Source organism: Ovis aries, chromosome 22 (genome assembly GCF_016772045.2).
Source record: "Ovis aries strain OAR_USU_Benz2616 breed Rambouillet chromosome 22, ARS-UI_Ramb_v3.0, whole genome shotgun sequence".
Classification (NCBI taxonomy): domain Eukaryota; kingdom Metazoa; phylum Chordata; class Mammalia; order Artiodactyla; family Bovidae; genus Ovis; species Ovis aries.
Genome location: NC_056075.1, coordinates 25,185,533 through 25,201,021, shown reverse-complemented (window position 1 = coordinate 25,201,021; position 15,489 = coordinate 25,185,533). Strand labels below are relative to the sequence as shown.

General features: G+C 44.1%; 1 protein-coding gene across 2 annotated transcripts in view; it reads right to left on the bottom strand.

Moving 5' to 3' along the window:
- The window catches only part of SORCS3 (sortilin related VPS10 domain containing receptor 3), a 654,973-nt gene that overhangs the window by 360,718 nt on the left and 278,766 nt on the right, over positions 1–15,489 (bottom strand). For both annotated transcript variants that reach the window (XM_004020175.5, XM_060404717.1), the window contains exon 3: positions 1,492–1,591. In XM_004020175.5, the coding sequence (XP_004020224.2) occupies positions 1,492–1,591 (100 nt within the window). The remainder of the gene's footprint in view (positions 1–1,491; positions 1,592–15,489) is intronic.

Here is a 15,489-nt window from a genome sequence, read left to right as displayed (position 1 = left end):
AGAAGGGTTGGCTCTGGGTTATGATGCTAAGGGTTTGAGTCCAAGTTGCTCTGCTTTGAGTAGCACTGGCAATCATTGCTCTCAGTCATAGCTTGGACTCTGCCAGGTTGGAATCAGAAATCAGGGACACCTGAACAACGGGTTGAAGATCACCTCTGCGCCTACCTCACTAAAGAAAAGGTTTGCGAAACCACTGGCGAGTAAAAATCAGATGACAAGGGGAGAGCTGGGCAGTGCAATGCCATTTTCAGTCCTTTCAGTTCAGTCGCTCAGTTGTGTCCAACTCTTTGCAACCCCATGAATCGCAGCATGGCAGGCCTCCCTATTCATCACCAACTCCCGGAGTTCACTCAGACTTGTGTCCATCGAGTCGGTGATGCCATCCAGCCATCTCATCCTCGGTCGTCCCCTTCTCCTCCTGCCCCCAATCCCTCCCAGCATCAGGGTCTTTTCCAATGAGTCAACTCTTCACATGAGGTGGCCAAAGGATCGGAGTTTCAGCTTCAATATCAGTCTCTCCAATGAACACTCAGGACTGATCTCCTTTAGAATGGGCTGGTTGGATCTCCTTGCAGTCCAAGGGACTCTCAGGAGTCTTCTCCAACACCACAGTTCAAAAGCATCAATTCTTCAGCGCTCAGCTTTCTTCACGGTCCAACTCTCACATCCATACATGACCAATGGAAAACCATAGCCTTGACTAGACGGACCTTTGTTGGCAAATTAGAAACCCTGAAAAGGCCTTTCGTAACTGTGGGATATCTCCTGGGGCCAGGCCTGCCTAAGTTTCTGAATAGGAGTGCCCCCCTCGCTGGGGAAAGATCACATCTCCCCACAGCCAACAGATCGTACAGCACTTATTTTCTATAATCATCCATCATTCTGTGGAACCCAGGCCCCCTTCTTCCAAGACGTCTCTGTGAGCAAAGTCTGACCTTACGCAATTTCACCCAGGGGATTTTACAGACCCAGGTATAGAACCCACATCTCTTAAAAGCCTCCTGCGTTGGCAGGCTGGTTCTTTACCGCTGCACCACCTGGGAAGCCCAGAGTCAAGCCAACCCATTCTCAAATCCCAGATCTGTTAATCACCATACTATCTGTTACTGTCTGGCTTTAGGCTAGAAAGTTACTTAAACTCTCTGAGCTTCAGTTTCTTCCTCTGTAAAATGGGGATAGTAATCATTTGTACCCTAGAGATTCACTGTGAGGTTGCATGAGATAAAGTGTGTAAAGCACATAGCACAAGCCCTCCTTGGCACAGAGAAGCTCCTAAAATAGTTACGTCGTTTTACCATTGCTGTTGTTGTTACCATTGTCGCTACTATGTCAAGGCAGTTGTTTGAATTATAGTGCTTATGGTGTTCTTGACATATAAAATAGACATTCTGCAAGTGAATCCATGGCTACTGTCTTCTTCTTAACTCTTGGCCTTTGGCTTCCCCGCCACTCCACAGGGAGTGCTCAGGACCCAGGGATCCCCCTTCTCACCTTCCTTTTGTTGGTGGGGTTGACGTAGAGGTAACTGAGGACAGTCTTCAAACCCACTTTGTCATTCAGCTTTTCATAGGTGGTGCCATAATCTGTTGATCTGCAGGTAAGAGAGGAAGAAAGAAAGGAAAAGACTGTTTTAATGGGGGATTGTGTTTCCAGAGGAGCCCAGCTCTACCCCGACCTGCATCTTTGTTCCCAAATTACATGAGTGCTTAAAAAGTGTTCCTCTGAGATAAAAGGCCCCATTGATTTTAGAACAGCAATTAGACTAATAATGCATCTGCTTACTACCTAAGCTTGCTCCCCTTTGTTCCTGGCCTTTCTCAGAGACCTACTTTCCTGCCCTTTGTGAAGTGGTGCGGTGACAGGTAGGCTGCCTCCGGTGCTCAGCGCTCTGTCCTCCCAGAGCTCTGTGGGGAGGCCTGAGTCCCTGCCGGGGGAACAGTAGGGAGAAAGGCCAGACCTTCTCCTGAGGTACAACCACCTTCACGCCCCTCTACTGAGCCTGAAACCAGAAGACCCTCAGAGGGGCAGGAAGTGCACATGCAGGAACCTCATGGGATCCAACAGCCAAACCGGCCACACCCAGCAGAGTCCGATGCTTCCCACAGGAGCAATGGTGCATCAGGGGGAAGAGCCAGCAACACTGACCATTCATTCCGCATGCCAGCGATCCTGCTGCCTACTTGTTCCTCCTTTGGGTGCTCTGACCTTGCACCAAGACCACGAGCCAGGGCTCTGAGAACAAAGGTAGGCCAACCAATCCACAGGCTCCTTTCTTTCCATCCTGCCTCTCTCCCCATGTTGGAGGGAGAGCCAGTACCCAAAAGTGGATTCAAGAAGCCAAGCTTCCTGCTGCTCCCGCCTTGCTTCCCCTCCCCCACCCCACACACCTCCCTCCCTTTTCAGGACCAGTATCATCAGGTTCTCATCTGTCTGCCATCACCTTCCTTAGCTAGACTCAGGAACTCTCTCCCACTGGAGCTTCAGAAAGCCACAGAAGACTACTCATCGTCTCTATGGTCAGGTGACCCCAGGGGTGCCTGCATTCCAACTCTGGCCCTGCGCTCTCCTAGTAACAGCAACTATCTGCCCTTGCCTTTTCCTTGATTACCTTCTAATCTAATCTCCCTTGATTTTCCCACCTTCTAACTTTAATCTGCTTCTGCCTTGGCCCACAGCTTAGCTTTATAAGCCAAGTGTCCCAGGCCTGGATTAAAGACCCACCCTCACCTCTGATAAGGCTTCACTGGCCTTCTCCCGGTTGCCGCTCATTTCTCCTCTGCACAAGTACAAAGTTCCCCATCTGTTGTACGCCCAAGGCACATACTGTACATGAAATGTACTCTTTGATTTTCTGATATCGTCATGATTAGTTTCCTTATATTCTGTTTCCCTCGCCACAACATAAGGTCCTCAAGGACAAGGAAATTCAGAGAATGCTATGGGAAGAGGAAAGAACATGAACTTGGGCCAGAGCAAACTCTAGTTCCCTCTTAGATGGGCAGATCCCTGGTTTCATGACCAAGTGCAGGTTACTTCACCTGCTGGAGCCTCAAATTTCTTACTCAAAAAAATGGGCATAATCTAATCTTACAGGGCATTTACGAGGATAAAAAATACAACGTGTTGGAAACTTCCTAACAGGATGTAGGCATTCTGAAATGTCAATATATATATATATATATATATATATATATATATAAATGAAAATACAAAGGACCTTCATGTCTTCTTCCAAAATGTACAGAACGTCTTACACATCGTGCACACTTGGCACATTTACTGAATAAACAAAACGTCGGTATTTCTAATCCTTCCTTAGGTTACAGGCCCCACATCGTCATTGGTTATGCTAACTTTAATAATCAGCATCCCCCAAAAACTGAATTCTTATCTTCTGTCTCCTGTCTACCTTAGGCACTAGGAATCACTGCCAATGAGAGAAATCATTGCCTTTATCTCTCGAACCCAGCTTAGTCTCTAGGTCTTAATGATTCTATCTCCTAAATAACTGAGACCTCTGATCGTCTCATCCTCATTCCAATGCAGTGGCTAGCGCATCATCGTTTTTACAACAATCCCCCAATCAGATGCTCTTGTTCAACCTTCTCCCCCTCCCACCAATCTCCATGCTGTCATCAGGCTATATATCAACCACACGGACTCTGTCCACCTTACTCCCTGGTAGTAATCACCCACTGCCTACACACAGTGAAGTTGTATCTTTCAAGCTTAGTCTTGTAAAGTCTAGGTGTAACTTCCCTTACTAGGCCCATTTCCAGCAACTGACTCCTCTACCCCTTCCTCTCCAGCCTCATTCAGCTCCTGAATGTCCTGAATCTTTATTGCCTACGTTTCTGGCAGAGCAGTCCCTTCTGTCTGAACTATCTCTACCCCCTATTTCCTTTACTTAGTAAATTTCTCTCTAATCTTTATTCTCAACTCTATTATCACCCTCCTTCCAACTTCCTCACTGGGGAATTAATCACCATTCCCTTTGTGTTCTTGTACTGCCTCACACATTTTACTGTTCTAGTGTTTATCCTATTGTTGTGATCATACTATTTTTATTCTGTAATGTTTTCCTCAACTATACTTCCCCAAGAGCAAAAAGCCATTTCTTATAGCAGCCCAGTGCATTGCACCATACATGGTACTAAGTAAGTGCTGAAAATCTACTGATTTCTGCACTCTTTTGCTTTGTTTTTATTTGCAAGGGTTAATGAATACATGAATCTGTCTAAATCTACTCACATTTTCTCAAACACCTGCTGATGTCCAATCACAACTCAACAGAGAGCCACACCTAGAAAACATACCTGATACTTCAGATGCTGGCACAATTTGCAGAATGGTAAAGTCTTTTAGCATCTGGTACCAGGGAAGGATCTAGCATCAGGTTAAATGACACTAGAAGTAAGGTTAAATGACCAGTCATTCTAATCTCCTATCCTACCCAGGGCAGGGGAGAAGACATATCGTAATCTCGAGAGACTATCAATAGTATATTTTTCTTAATACAAATAAAAAATTTTTATAGAACAAACTGCTTCTTGATTCAACCAGTTTTGAAGGCACAAAGATGGCACCAGGTGGGGAAAGAACATTGAACTTGGAATCTAGAGTAAAGAACTGACTCTGAAATGTACTCAAAGTGTTACCCTGGAAAAGTCTTCTCTAAGTCTGTTAAAGAAAGAATCATCCTGACATTTCTTAAAATGGCAAGGCAGACATAATTCAGGACTATTGCAACAGGTATAGGGACCACAGTAATGAGGTTTTGAAATAAGAGATGGGAGATTAGGCCATACTTCAAATACACCAAGGAAAACGTAGGAACTTAAAGCCAAAGAGAAGGATGGGGATCAGTGGATAGAACATTACTAAGAAGGTATGGAAATTGTTTGCTGACTGGCAAGATTCTTGCTGAAGGCAGGCTGAGGTGATCAGATGTCACCTGGGTTATGGTTGGGGATGAGGACTTTGATCAGATATGGACTACAATGAGATATTGTAAGGGGTGGTGGGGATTCTGGCTAAACTCACTTAGCAGGATTGTTGCTAAAAAATGGGCTCTTGAGGACGTATCTAAGGACTGGTCCTAGGTGAAAAGAGCTCAGAGGATCCTGACTGGAGCTTGGTTAAGAAGAGAATCTTTCCCAAGCCCCATTCTATCTTCAACACAAGAGGTTTAACGCAGATAATCATAAGGCCTCTTCTGGACTTTTAAATCTTATTATCCCACCAACACAGCGCTAAGCTGTTTCCAACTAACGAGTTTTCTTCATGCTATATATAGCAAACATCTTGCTTGTAAGAGCTAAATTCTCAGGTCTCCTTTCATGACTGATGTCACAACAGACTTCCTTCCAGAATCCAAATAACCCTCATCAAAGGTAGTGTACTTAACATGACACATAGTCTGTCTTTCTGGATGCAGCACAACCAATTCACATTGTCTTTGCTCTTTTCCAAAAGTGGCTGCTGAGGGTAGGAGCTTCCCAACAAATGATATGCCATGGCTCAGCTTCCTTCGCTTCTGGGGCAGTGGCTGCTCAAGCAGGCACACAGACACAAGTCTCACTCAGTGAGGGCCCCTCAAGGAGCCAGTGGGCCCTGGGGCCTAAGGAGGCCTAGACTCTGCCCTTTCTAGCATGGACACTGCACACTCCACTGACCACAGCATGCAGTGGGCTTCCTTCCTGTGGGCTAGGGGCAGCTGGCAGAAGCCTCTGCACCATTGCCAGAGCCAGCAGTGCCAGGAGAAGTCACCTTGACAAAAAAGCAGATCATCCTTCACCTCATGATTCGAGACATCTGCCGGCAGGGTCACTTAGAGGAAGCAGGCTCATTTCCCCTATTTTAAAGCTAACTTCCCAAATCCTGATGCTAAATTCCTAAAGCTGAAATGTCCAGAAAGCTGGAGACACTGGGCACCTGCCATGTGCTGGGCCCTGGGCCAGTTACCATTTGGAACAGCTCAGAACATACAGCTAACCTGGCAGGCAGCACGTGAGAGGTGCCCAGCCACAGCGCTCCCAGCCTCTGTGTCTGTGCTCAGATTCCTCCAGTTCCAGAAGGTTATTCCACTGCTCTGTGTGTGCGTGTGCGAGCCTCTTGTTCTTCTGTTGTCTTTCATTATGAATTATTTCCAACATACTGAAAACTATAAGATGCCAGTCATAAATCTACCACTAGATATATATGTTGTCCATCAACACAAATATTTGATGATCTTTTCAAGTGTTTTTACATGTACATAAATGTTATCCCACAGGATATATATTCTGCAGCTAGCTTATTTTGTCCAACATTCAGTTTGGAGGATTTTATGCATGTTGACACACTTAGCCATAATCCATTCACTTTAACTGCTACGGAGCATTGTAGTTTACCAATAAACCATTGTCTATTTATCGTTTCAAACTCTGATAAATATTTTGTCTTTTAAAATTTGCTGTGATAAATATTTCAATCACCATTTTTACACAAGTCTTTTCTAGAGAGACACCTTGATGTGAAATTACGACTCATCCCCCATGCACAACTCTCATACCCCACACTTAACTTCTCTGCTGGTTATTGACAGATTTTTCTCTAAGGGGACTGTACCTTCAAAGAGATACTCCCTTAGTCTCCAGCTCCAGAAACTGAGTCTTTCTTTATTGCCAGGGTCTGAGTCCACAGCTCCTGACCAGTCTTGTCCCAGCTCTCTCTGTGTCCAAAATCTTCAATTCCAGAGCAACTGAATCCAGTTAGTAGTTGGACCCTGAGTCCTGGCCTCAAGACTCTACCATTTGTTTTCCCATTTGCATCACTGTTGGTCATCTGCTCTGTGGCTCCACCCTGCCCAGGGACCTGCTTGTTGTCAGGTTGAGCCTCCCAGCTGCCAACTACTCACACTCCTCCCCAGGTACCCCAGGCTCACTGGTAGACTAGACGTCCACCCTCTTCAACTCCCCCAGGACTCCTGGGTTTGACTCGTCTATTTAGGAGCTCCTGTCCCATCCTGACAAGCCTCCAGAAAACTTCCATGTGGGCCAATACACTCTGGGAGCAGCCTCTTATCTCACCAACCTAACCTGTCATAACCCAGGTAGCTATCCAAGGCCACTTTCTCAATGACAATTTCCAGAGCTGAGTTGTGAATATAGTATACTTTCATCCACCCAGCAAGCTCCCATTCCTCTGATGAGCTTCTAGTGGAGAGGCTGGTGGCAACAAACATATGGGCTGCTATTTTAAAAGTAAAAGAACAGAAAAGAAAAACTTCTAGCCAACGCAGCCAAGTCGGCTTCCCATTAGAGCTGAGCTGAAGCTCAGTACTCACCCCCGCCCTCACCCCAGCCCACTCTGCATTCCCAGCACCACGTTCCTGCCAGAGGTGAGAGGGCTCTGCAGGGCATGCTGCCAGTTCTTATGGGGCCACCAGATGTTCAGGATGGGGCGGACACACTGCTTTCCTAATCATGCCAGCTGCCTTCCCCTGTTTGCCACCTGTGCTCCTCAGTTCCCACCCCCCCCCTCCAAGGCTTGTCCCTGAGAAGGAACTAAGAAATATCAAGTTTTTCACTCTTCGATTCTCTTATAAGTCTTTCATCTTCTCAGTGGACTCCCTTCTCTGTGATACTATCTAAAATTAGTAAACCACCTCAGTCCTGATAGTTCCTTTTCCTGTTAGCAATTTTATTTTATTTTGCTTAGTTCTTCATGCATATCTATCTGTATTATGGCATTGACTATGTGCTAGATACTGGCCTTGCCCTCTGCTCCACCCAAGTCAGGGGCACTTATGAGGCAGTTTAGCACAGGCAGTGAGCTGTTTCCTATAAAAGGGCCAGAGTGTAAGTATTTTAGGTTTTGATGATTTCTGTCAAAACTACTCAGCTCTGCTCTTGTAGTTCAAAACAAGCCACGGAGGATAGCCGATTGAATGGGTGTGCTGTGTTGCAATAAAGCATATTTACAAGAGCATGCAGGGCATAACTTGTCGGGCACTAGTCTAGCTGACTGCAATATCAACCCCTACCATCCCTACCAACAGCCAGGCTTCCATCTCACTGTTGTCTCTCAGACAGCTTCCCAAGATTTCAGCCAAGGTATTTGATGCCCTGCCCCACCATTCCCTGCCTGGTTGCCATCAGGTCCAAGTGTCTGCCTCAGCCTGGCACTCAGACGTGTGTAGTCTGCCCCCTTTCCTCCCCTTTCCCACTCTCCCAGTGAGATTATGGCTGGCAAGTGTCTGGATTTCCTCCTTTCTGACTCCCGGGTCTAGTACTAACTACATCGTGGAGACTTTTCCTACAACTTCAGCCCACACCCTCCCCTGAATATATCCACAGCATTAGGAGTTCCATATTTATTCTCTGAATACGCATATGTGCTCTTTTCAGAAATGACTAAAAGCTCCTTAAAAGAAAAATAACAAATAAAATAAATATATTCTGAAACTCCAAAAGTGCAGAGCACTAAGTAGAGAAAACAAGGAAGATAGAAGCAGGGCAAAGACAACTATACACAGGGCTGGGCAAACTAGACCATGCGCTCTTCACTTCTCTGAACAATAGGGTCGCTATTGTAAGCACTCCATAGAGAATAGTGAGAAACTTAGTTTAGCACCTGATAAACCCTGTGCATAAATGTGTATGGCTGTCATTTTTATGACTACTCACCCAGATTGTATTTTTCTCAAGGACAATCACCTTGTTTTTTTCCCTTGATTTATAAATTCCTTGCTCTTAGGGGGTGAGGCACATGGATGCCCAATTAATCATTAAGGAATTTTTGGCTACTGTTTCCAATTGTACCATGAAAATACACTATGGCCCAGCTGCTGGGGAATCAAAAGGCAGGCCCATGCTTCCCAGTGCCAGACCCAGGGAAGTGCCCTACCCACAACCATTCCGCCTGAGTGTGCTCCACTGACCTACACTACACTGAGAACAGTCAACAGTCAAACACCAGAGGCAATGAGAGGCTCCAGTGTGCAGTGAACCTCAGCCCACTCTGCAGGCAGGTCAGGAGTTTCCACAGTGCAGCTCCAGACCCATGGCTTCCCAGAGAGTCTTTACCATCCAAATGGGAAAATCACTGATATTCCCCTCTAGCCTGTTCCACTCCCAGTCTTAGGGCCAGTGTCTAAAGCCACATTAATTCATGTCTTTGCAGTGGCAGAAGCCCAACCTGACCACAAATAACCAGCCAGAAACCTAATTCCAGACTCCAAGCCAAAAGCAAGTGATTTAAATAGCTTCCCTCCTAAGTGGGTACTGGCCCTATCCCCTACTTCAGAAAAACCACAGACAGGCTGAAGCCCAGGCAGAAGCTCACACAGCTCTCCATAATTCTTCATGTCATCTGACTCCACAGCCTCATTATCTCGTTTCACAAAGAGAGACACAATGATACAAAATAATTAATGTTCTCCTGCCCCAGCTATCTGAATGAGAGCCATCATAGTGTTCCAAGTACAGGGAATTGAAGGTTACCTGACTCTGCAGACCAGATCATGCAGAATTCATAGTTTATATAAAACAAAATATAGACCCACCAGCAGTACCATTCCAGCTCAGATCTAGGAGGGAAGGATGGGGTGTGGGGAGTTAGACAAAACATTCAGATCTTTGGTCTTTCACATTGAAGTATGAACACCTCAGTTCTCACTGAAGAATCTCAGTTCAGAAAATAAGGCTGCTGGATTGTTATTCTGAGGACTGAAAATGACAAAAGACCTCAACATTATCAGCCAAGAGGCCTGTTTGTGACATATGGGTGAAGGAGGAAAGAAGTCCTCCAGAGAGAGGAAAGCGCATGAGCAGAGCTCTGAGAGGAGGTGGTGTCCCATTGATCACACCTTTATTCACATGCGTATAGTGTATTTTATACAACACACATACACATACACTATACAATAGCATTAAAGAAGCAGGTAATATCAAGATTATTGACCTAGAAACGTCTCTAAGACATAACTAAATGAAAAAGGCTGCTGAATAATAATGCATTAAAGACACAAACAGTGTACCCAGACAAAACAAACCGATATATTCCCATTCGGTTTAGAAGTGCGAATACAAGTGTATTTTAAAATTTCTAGAAGAAAACACAAATGCATGGTAATAGAAGTTACCTCTGATTAGGGGTCCAGGGTGGGTTGGTTGGCTATAAGAACTAGAGTTTATTTGTAATGTTATAATGTTTTCAAAACAAAAATATATCCATGTATCGCTCATGCAGTTAAAAGTAATCACAATAAAGTGATTTGTTACAGAACAGTTCCAAGGCAGATCAGTAAATTAACACATCTGTAGAGAAACTCTATTATAGATAAGCATTTGCATTCTAAAAGGCAGCCCTGGCATAACCATAAGAGGATTCGTTTCAGAGTCAAGCAGATTTGGTTTCAAATCCAGCCTGTGCAACCTTAGACTAATTACATAAGTCTCCTATTTCATATCTGCTCAATGGGAATATAAATATCGCCTTCACAGGATTACCATGAAGCTTAAATAGCCCTAATATCATGCAGTTCACTTCACTATCAGTTGTTAGGAGACCTCATGGTGGAACAATAATGTGATCATTGGAGGAGAAATCGTCTCATACATCTCTCAGCAAATAGAAGGTAAGTTGTAGTTACATAAGCACCAGTGGGCAGGCTAAGGCCATCTCATTCCCACTATATAAGCAATCAGCGACCATAAGGCACATGGGAAGATGGAGGGGTTGCTACGCATAATCAAAGATAGCCTCCAGCAGGTAGAAATTAAAGTCCAGGGAAAACAGACTTCACTTTTTTTCAGCAAGTTTTCCTGGGGAAAAAAATAATGAGGCACAAACTAGAAGGTTCTGGACAGTTTTAGCAAGGCATTTCTATCTGGGGAGTAGATGTTTACCATTTCCCTTTAATATTACATGCAGCCAGTTGAGTCCCTGTGACATGCACGCAATTATGTCTGCTGTGCACAACTAGAAACCCCCAGGATAAAATGGGTAGCTGCCTAATGGAGAGATGTGAACTCATGGAGAGCCTTCAGACCATCCCTCTACCCTGGAAAAGCTAAACTCTGTGCCTCATTCATTTGTAAATCGTTTTCTTCTCTGGCATAAGCATTATACCTTCTATGTGGTAAGCACTCAAGGCATTAATTAATCAGTCAAAACAGTCTATTTCTTCTCTGAACAACCAACCCTGTAGAGAAGACAGTGGTTCCTCTTGCTTCCATCTTCCTCCGAGAAACCTCTCACCTTTCCTGCCTCTGGTTTCTAGCACTCAGCATCAGCGTCACTGTCAGGGAGCACCGTATCTACTCCCTGGGGATACACCTCTTTTCTCCTCTGCAGTTGTTTTATGTCATTATTTAACTTTTTGTGCATGAGGCTCCTTTTTCCAGAGAGAATCAGTCCTCTGAGGTCAAGGAGCTACTTGCCTGTCTCTTTTAACCCCTACTGCCTGCTGAATAATGCCATGCAGTTTAGATATTCAGGCTGAGCAAATGTGTCCCAGGGACTGAAATAGTCACACTCAGATTCCCTGCTGCTTGTGAAAGGTTCTCCTGGGAGAGACTGACAGCTAAGCAGATGTTGCTTCAGGCAGAGCTGGTTCTATCAGTTTATCTTACTGGTCATTTGGGGAAGAAAGACGACTAAAGCTATGCCGCACCTGACATTGCCCAGCCCAAGGAAGAAGAGGAAATTCCCAGATACCCAGGAGTGAATCTCAGGAACCACAGGCACTCCATCTCCTCATGGGCCCAGAAGTCTGAAATCTCACTTCTCTCTTCCCCTAAAAGAATTATATGTTAATGGCTATGCTCCCTAAGTATTATTTAAACATCACCCTGTCGAGCACCACATTCTACACTCCACATGCCCTTGACATGATCAGAGCTGTAGGGCTTGAAAACCAATCTCAGTTTTTTAAAGCTTTCCTTAGAAAGGTTAAGTAAGAAAAATAAGTAATTAGCCAGAAGTTGGGTTTGTTCTCAAGTCACAGAGTATTTCTTAAACCATCCTGCAGCCCTTAAAGAAATGCTCCTCTGAGACCAGAGGCAGGGCTCATTAAGTCCAGGTGACATGGACTGCCTCATCAGACTGGTGCCCATGGCTTTAGGGAAAATGAATGCCATACTCTGGCATTTTTAGAATATATATAAAAGGCCTGAAAAGCAATGATAGAAATATTGTAGAATACAGGAAAGAATAATGTGCAACATGGACATCAATTATAGCCATGCTATACAGAGAAAAATCCACTTAATATTTTAATATTTTTTTTCTCTAATCTCTGTGTATGTGTATGTTTACAAAATTGGGAATCATTCTCTGTATACAGTTTGCTGTCCCACTCTTCCACTTAACATAATATTTAAATATCTCCCCATGCTGCTACATAGCCTTCCAAAATAATTTTCAAAGCCTTACAGCATCTCAATGTACAAACATATCATAAATGACTCTAAATGCCTTCTTGGTCAGATGGTTGGTTTCTGGCCAAATGTTTACATTAAATAACTTTAGTGTGTATTCTTCTACATAAATCTTTATGTGCATCTTTATCTGTTTCCTTAAAGTACATTCATGTAAGTGTAATTACTAGTTCAAAGGGTAAAGATTATCATTAACATTCTTGTTATAAAATATTCTATATGACATAAAAATGCTGGTCAATCTGTACTTCCACTAACAGTACGTGGAAGTACTGGTTTCACTGGATACTGGCCAATATTGGGCATAACTATTTTAAAATCTCCAGACATAGGTGTGTTGGCAACAATGTATTGCAAAAATATAAGCCCTTAAAGAAATAAAAGGAATCCAAATTGGAAAGAAGAAGTAAAACTCTCACTGTTTGCAGATGACATGATCCTCTACATGGAAAACCCTAAAGACTCCACCAGAAAATTACTAGAGCTCTTCAATGAATATAGTAAAGTTGCAGGATATAAAATCAACACACAGAAATCCCTTGCATTCCTATACGCTAATAACGAGAAAGTAGAAAAAGAAATTAAGGAAACAATTCCATTCACCATTGCAATGAAAATAATAAAATACTTAGGAATATATCTACCTAAAGAAACTAAAGACCTATATATAGAAAACTATAAAACACTGATGAAAGAAATCAAAGAGGACACTAATAGATGGAGAAATATACCTTGTTCATGGATTGGAAGAATCAATATAGTGAAAATGAGTATACTACCCAAAGCAATTTACAAATTCAATGCAACCCCTATCAAGCTACCAGCCATATTTTTCACAGAACTAGAACAAATAATTTCAAGATTTGTATGGAAATACAAAAAGCCTCGAATAGCCAAAGCAATCTTGAGAAATAAGAATGGAACTGGAGGAATCAACTTGCCTGACTTCAGGCTCTACTACAAAGCCACAGTCATCAAGACAGTATGGTACTGGCACAAAGACAGACATATAGATCAATGGAACAAAATAGAAAGCCCAGAGATAAATCCACACACATATGGACACCTTATCTTTGACAAAGGAGGCAAGAATATACAATGGAGTAAAGACAATCTCTTTAACAAGTGGTGCTGGGAAAACTGGTCAACCACTTGTAAAAGAATGAAACTAGATCACTTTCTAACACCACACACAAAAATAAACTCAAAATGGATTAAAGATCTAAATGTAAGACCAGAAACTATAAAACTCCTAGAGGAGAACATAGGCAAAACACTCTCAGACATAAATCACAGCAGGATCCTCTATGATCCACCTCCCAGAATTCTGGAAATAAAAGCAAAAATAAACAAACGGGATCTAATTAAAATTAAAAGCTTCTGCACAACAAAGGAAAATATAAGCAAGGTGAAAAGACAGCCTTCTGAATGGGAGAAAATAATAGCAAATGAAGCAATTGACAAACAACTCATCTCAAAAATATACAAGCAACTTATGCAGCTCAATTCCAGAAAAATAAATGACCCAATCAAAAACTGGGCCAGGGAGGGAGGGAAAGATGGCGGAGGAATAGGACGGGAAGATCACGTTCTCCCTCACAAACTCCTCAAAAGAACATTTCAACGCCGAGCAAACTCCGCAAAACAACTTCTGTAGGCTGGCAGAGGACATCAGGCAACCAGAAAAGCAGACCATTGTCTTCAAAAACAGGTAGGAAAAAATATAAAAGACGAAAAGGAGACAAAGGAGGTGGGGAGGGAGCTCCGTCCCGGGAAGGGAAGCCCGTCCCGGGAAGGGAATTTTAAGAAGAGAGGTTTCCAAACACCAGGAAACACTCTCCCTGCCGAGTCTGTGGCGAGCCTTGGAAACACAGAGGCAACATAACAGGAAGGAAAAATAGATAAATAATTAAAACCAAGAGATTACAAGCCCACCAGTAACTCCCCCAGCGGAAAAGCAGCAGAGACGCCTGCATCCGCCATTGGGAAGTGGGGGCAGGGCAGGGACGCGCGGGAGGCGCGGGCTGCAGTGCTTTGCAAGAATCGGGCAGGAACGCCCCACGCGCAACCAGAACGATCTAACTTGGGCTAGCAAACCAGACTGTGGGATAGCTACCACGCGAAAAGCTCAAACATAAGACACCGCCAGGACTGAGCACAGAACAAAGGACGGAGCGGAAAAAGCCGGCTGCAGACCATTCCCCGCCGGGGACAGGCAGCCAGAGCCGTAAGGACTGGAAAGGGGCAATTGCAGACCCGGAGAGACTTTACTTACCTAACTGCAAGCAGGCTCCTTTGCTAAGACTTCTGGGGGTGCTGGACAGTCACAGTCTGCCTCACGGGGTGCGCCAGCGGTCCACCCAGAGAGCTGAGCGGCAGCGGCGGAAAAGGTGACAAGCCGCGGCAATTGCGCTCGCCAAACTCCTGAGCTACTCGGACCTGGGAAGGGCACAAAGCGCAGTCCCAGCTGCATTTGTGCCTCTGAGGGCTGCCTGAGGGCCGAACCTGAGCGGCTTGGACCAGGGAAGTGCACGCAGCCTAGGGCCGGCCCCAGACGGTTCCCGGCTGAGCATCGTAGAGCCGGAGCGGTTTGTGCGCCGCGAGAAAGGACAGGTCAAGCAGGGCAGAGATACTGTGTACACACGACAGTGCTATTTGTTTGCAGCATCCCCCTCCCCACAGCGCGACTGAACTAGTGAGCCTAAAAACCAGCAAACAGAAGAAGTTAAACAGAGGGAACCACCTTGGAAGTGAGCCCACACGGCCCATAACATCAGAGAAGAGCCAGATATATTTTTAATTTTTAATATTTTTAAAAATCATTCTTTTTTTTTTTGCCTTTTGCATTTTTTTTCTTTTTTTCCGAGCTTTTTTTAATTGTTAAATCTTCTATTTCTCCTCTAATTTTTATTTCTATAACCTAGTATTACTATTTTAAAAAAAAAGACTTTTTTTTTTAAGGCAAACACCATATATACTCTTTGGATGGTTGTTGGTGTTTTGTTTTTTTGTTTGTTTGTTTGTTTGTTTTTAATAATTTTTTTTTCTTCCTTTTTCCTTCTGC